We start from the raw sequence: 5,609 nt of genomic DNA on the forward strand, positions 1-5,609 counted from the left end.
TAGGGAATATTCTTTCACTTGAAAAAAAATCTCGAAATTAGCAATCTTCCGTCGAGAAAGCAATTTCGTCTATTTCTTATCAGTAAAAATATTCTCTCATCATTGATTAAAAAACACAAATTGAATATAAAAATTGAAAATTGGCATTTACATAAAATAATATAAAGAGTCATTTAGCCATTGAATATAGCAAAGTCAAACACATATAATAGTAATAAAAATACTTAATAATGTTTTCATAAAAAATGAAAAGATATTAATAAATTTGTGATAAACTAGATTATATATATAACAATTAGCATTTAAATAAACAAACAAATGTTGAACCGCACAAAAACAAAACAAAAATGTTATCTACATATATGACTAATCATACAATTTGGTATAAAAGAAATAATGAGAACAAAATAATTATACACTATGACTAAATATACATATTAAATCAAAGTACACAAGGGACCAAAATGATTCAGAGCGTAAATTGCCACTAAAAATAAAAAAATTAACCAATACATATCAACAACAGATAGAGAATAAAATACACTAAGATAAAAGTTGATACTTACAATAAGAATTTATCTAAAAATAAATATCAAACACATAGTGACTAAAATAAAAGATGCATAAGTATCACGGTCAAATTTTCTTCAATGAATTAATTTATGATCAATTCGATCTAATTTGAGAAACATATAACATCCATTCATCTTATTTGGTTTGATCGAGGAACATATTCTCTTCACTGAAGTTGATGTAAACTGAATTTTTTAATATAAAAACTTATATTTGATTCCATCTAATTTGATCTAACATAAATATATAAAAAATTATTTGTATTCGATAAAATATAGACCTAATTAAAAAACCATAAAAAGAGAGATATTATAATAATTATCTCTAAATCATACTATTATCCTGAATTAAGTCGGAGTGAAAATTTTTATCATAAACTCGAACCTAACACAATTTCAAACTCTATAAAATATAATCCAACCCAACTCCAATTCTCTTTTAAAAAAGGGTAAACTACACATTTGATAATTAAATTTTATTCTCTCTTCTATTTCACTTACCGTTCTTTTAATTTTTTCAATTTACCCATTAAATTTTATATATTGAATTTTTTTCACTCCGACGTTAATTTATTAACAACTTTATGACATAATCATATTTTAATCAAAACAACATCGTTTTAGTCTAAATTTTTTTTAGGAATTCAAAACAATATCATTTTAATATAAGTTGTTATGTCATAATGCCGTTTAATTATTTAACGGCAAAGTGACAAAAATTCAATCTATAACATTAAGTGAATAATTTGAAAAAAAAAATTAAAAGTACAGTGAGTGAAATAAGAGATAATAAAATTCAATTACCAAAAGTGTAAATTACCCTTTAAAAACTGATCCTATTAAGTTGGATCGAATAATTTCGTGTGATATTGACATCCCTAAATTGGAGAGAGAGAGAGATTATGGTTTAAAGAAATGGTATATGGGTAATTAAGGTATAGCAAGGAGCATCAGCGCGAAACACTAATTCTATGTAAACCAATTTTTTGTGGATCCATCAGGCCGCAAAAAAGAAGCAACCTCTGCTGCAGCAACTAAAGAGAGAAACCCCAAAAATGGAGGCAGCAAGGGCCGTTAAGGACGTTTCCCCGCACGACTTCGTCATGGCTTACGCCGCTCACCTCAAGCGCTCCGGCAAGGTTCTTTCTTTTTTTCTTCTTTTTTCTTATTTTTATCCTCAGTGCTTATTAAATTGTACTGCCCATTTGATTTTAGAGATGCAATTAGGGTTTTGGAATTCAACGTTTCTGTTTCTTTTTTTTTCATTACAAATAAAAGTGGGTTTCCTTTTTTTCTGCTTAGATTGAGCTTCCTTCATGGACTGTTATTGTCAAGACTGAAAAACTCAAGGAGCTTCCTCGCTATGATCCTGATTGGTACTTAATCAGAGCTGGTACGTACATTTTATAAGAAAAAACCTTACGAACAGGGATGGACCAACCAGTCGTCCTTGGAAATTTCAAATTGTCATATTTTAGATTTTTTTTCTTTGTATTTTCTATTTATAATATGTTTTCATCACTCGAATTTTATAAGTTTGTTACCTCCTAAAATTTTTTGAAGTTAGCCCCAGCATAAAATCCTCCTCCCTACTTAATGATGCTTCACTGTAATACATCTTTATGTTCTAGTGAGTGATAAATCCCTTAACGTTTGTAGCTTGGAAAGGAAAATATACTAGAGGGGAGGTCTTGGTGTTGGTGCCTTTAGGAGGATTTACGGAGGGGCTATGAGAAATGGAAGTCGCCCTCGCCATTTTTGCAAGAGCAGTGTATCTGTGGCTCGGCACATTCTCGGCACATTCTTCAGCAATTGCAGAATGTTAACATCATTGATATTGATCCTAAAGGGTGAGTTTTATTTAGTATGATCCTTTTCTTTTCTTAAACGCCGATTGCTTCCCACATTAATGTTTTGTTGGTATTAAGATTTGGTCATCTCCTACAATGAAAGTCAATTAGAAAATTTTTGTTAATGTCATTAACTCAGACTTGGGGTGTGATTAGCATTACTTGGATGTCCGATGCCCGATAGCATTTTTTTTTTATAGTAATGCTAAGTCTAACCAAAGGTTTTTTCCCATCTGAAATGAATACCTTTAGAAAATGCTTTTAGAATCTAGCCAATAAACCGGCTGTTTGGTTCTTTTCAAAAGCACTTTTAACTAAATCATCAACACTAAACTGACCCTTGAGGTTAAAAGCTGTTTTTCATAGCAAAAGCAATAATAAATGGGCAAATTATTTTGGCTCTTGGTAAAATTATGGTTTGAAACCAAATAAATAAAACTAAGAACATAGTATTTTTTGCTTTTGAAAGTTGACTTTTAGATAAATAGTTTTATTAACCTCATATCTTCACATTGTCATTATTTAAAAAAAAAACATTTATTTTACATTTCAATACCAGACATGGCTTTTTTCACAGCAATGTGAAGCACTTGCATAAGTTATTAAACCATATTATTTCACCATACTTTCCCCAACTCAAGTATTTTCAATGAGCAGCATACTGGTTCAACCAGTTTAATTGGTTGGATTAATTGAATCAGCCCAAGTGAGTTAACATTATTATTATTATTATTTTTGAATAGTCTAGGGTGATTACATGGTAAGTATCTATTTAGAACCTTTCTTAACCATTGACAATGCACACACACACGTCAGACGCAACTGTTCAAACCCGGGACCTCTAAGGAGAAAATGCCCTTTTTACTACTGAGGTAGCTCTGTGAGTTCTTAACATTAATTATTAATTGTTTTATATCAATTTGTTTGGTTGAATGAGATAATATTTGATATAGGTTCAAGGGGTTAAAGGTTTAAATTTTATCAGAATTAGTGATATAATCTTTTTGTTTAATGTATATTGCTACTCATCAACTTGTGTCATCTCATCTGCTTATGCCGTGCATCAGTGGTAGGAGAATCACATCGAACGGCCAACAGGATCTCGATCAAGTAGCTGGGAGGATAGCAGCTGCCAGCTGAGTAATTCTTAGATATGCTTTCCCCTTCCTGAAATTTAGTAGTTTTGTTTAGCAAATCTCTCTTTAGGTATACTAGTATCTGCTACCAAGACGTGATTTTTTTTCCGAGTTGTAGACTGTTATACTCTTATGCCCGTCAATTTTGAAGTCCGTTTGTTATTGAGGGCTCGTGTCCCAAAGATTTTCCATTCTTCTTTGCTCTGCATACTCATTTTATTGTCCGGCATCCAGTCGATTTTGATGCACATTTGTGTTTTCAAGGTCGCAATCAGGACTATAAATGAGATGGGTCGAGTCTGAGTATTGTTGAGTTTGACTCAACTCGAAAAGTTCAAAACCGAAGTTAACTCGACTCAAGAGCTCGCAAGTTTAAAATTAGCAAACTTAACTCGAACACAATAAAAAATTGAAGCTGACTTTAGCTTGAAAAAACTTGGAATATTCTTAGACTTAGTTCAGTTGAAGCTCGAACTCTAGTTTGAAACAATAAATCTTATGCTGCATTTATTGAGTTGCTTGAGAGATTTCTTTGTGGTTATCTAGTGTCCCGTTAATATTTTGAGTGAGTTCATTTGAATGGCTCATGGGCTTATAATGACTTCCCTTTCCACGTCAAACTGTGGACGAAAAATTCCTTTGCCCATATGCCCCACCACTCTCTACTAATGAGGAAGGGTAGATGCTTTTTTAAAACAGATTCCGTCAATCATAATTAAAGCAGGTAATTACCAATGATCAAATCACAGAAATTTTCAATTTCAGAAGATACCAAATCACATAACACCAAATAATGATGAAGTCCCGGTTCAAGGAATTAACACAACTCTTATGGAAAAATAAACAAACGCTGTAAAACCCTAGCCCATCATCAAAATTTATCAATCAATCTTCGTCTGGATCAACACCTTCAAACGCCCATTCATATTGTGCCCTCAACTCCGCCTCTTCCTCCGGCGTATAGTCATTCTCAATTCCAAAAAGCTCCCTCGCATACTCCACGCTCTTATTCTTAATCCTGTCAGCAATCCCTTGGCTTATCACATCAACCATATCCTTCACATCCAGATAATGTGCAGCCAGAGCCAACTCCATCATCGACTCATTGTCCAGGGGCTTCACTAACTCTTCATGGTAGGCCTTGGTTTCGTCATCCGCCGCCGAAGAGTGGTCTCGGGCGCGGAGTGCCAGATGGAATTTGCAGTAGTCGATGATAGTCGAGAGATACTTGGAGGAGACATTGGGGAGGGGAATGGGTTCCATGGAGGCGTCGGGATTTTCGTCGAAGAAAGTCTTGATGGTGCCGAAATCCATGGCTACAGCTTCATCGACTTCGAACTCGTGATTATCGCCGGATATAAGGGTTGCTTTGTTGGTGTTGGCAGGAACATCTGACATTGTGGGGATGGAGACACAAGTGGTGAATTGGGGCTACGGTTTTTCAATTGTATTTGAGGATTTTTTTTTAGAGAAATTTTTTGGAAGACGATGCGGAGAGGTATATATAGCGGCCCAATGTATTAACTCTTAAGAAATAAATGAATGGCTAAATAATATTGGTGGTCCATTTTTATTTGTTTTATTTTGATTACTTGATTTTTTAAAGATTATATTTTAGCTACTTATATTATTAATTTATTAGAAAATTAACATTTTTTTAAAAGATCTGGATTTGACTAAACTCGCGCACATACATACTATAATAGTCAAACCCAAAATATCAAGTCTCGTATATCGATATTAGGGGAATGATATCAATATCTTATGAACAATATAATATCAATATTATCTTTGTAAAATGCCTAAATTTTTATTTGTAAAAAATAATATTAATATCAATTCATTTAGTATTAAAAGTATCTTTTTATTCTTTAAAATAACCCTCAAACACCACCCCAAATACTTCTTTTAATCCTTTTGATCATTATTAAATCTTATGAAATGACTAAGGATAGTAATACATAATTTTATATATTTTTAGTGTCTAAATCGTACCCTAAGGCTAATTTTTCTCTTACATGATGATCATTCTCATTCTCTTTCTCCGAACG

General features: G+C 32.6%; 1 protein-coding gene and 1 pseudogene across 1 annotated transcript; one reads left to right on the forward strand and one right to left on the reverse strand.

Moving 5' to 3' along the window:
* Positions 1–1,598: 1,598 nt before the first annotated feature.
* On the forward strand, positions 1,599–3,664 carry LOC120174111 (annotated as a pseudogene).
* A 703-nt stretch (positions 3,665–4,367) lies between these two features.
* Positions 4,368–4,996, reverse strand: LOC120174113 (SKP1-like protein 14). Its single transcript, XM_039181080.1, has one exon. The coding sequence runs from the start codon at positions 4,954–4,956 to the stop codon at positions 4,444–4,446; it is 513 nt and encodes a 170-aa protein (XP_039037011.1). The 5' UTR covers positions 4,957–4,996; the 3' UTR covers positions 4,368–4,443.
* Positions 4,997–5,609: the final 613 nt, after the last annotated feature.

This window comes from Hibiscus syriacus, unplaced genomic scaffold, assembly GCF_006381635.1.
Source record: "Hibiscus syriacus cultivar Baekdansim isolate YM2019G1 unplaced genomic scaffold, ASM638163v2 tig00112000_pilon, whole genome shotgun sequence".
In the NCBI taxonomy this organism is placed as follows: domain Eukaryota; kingdom Viridiplantae; phylum Streptophyta; class Magnoliopsida; order Malvales; family Malvaceae; genus Hibiscus; species Hibiscus syriacus.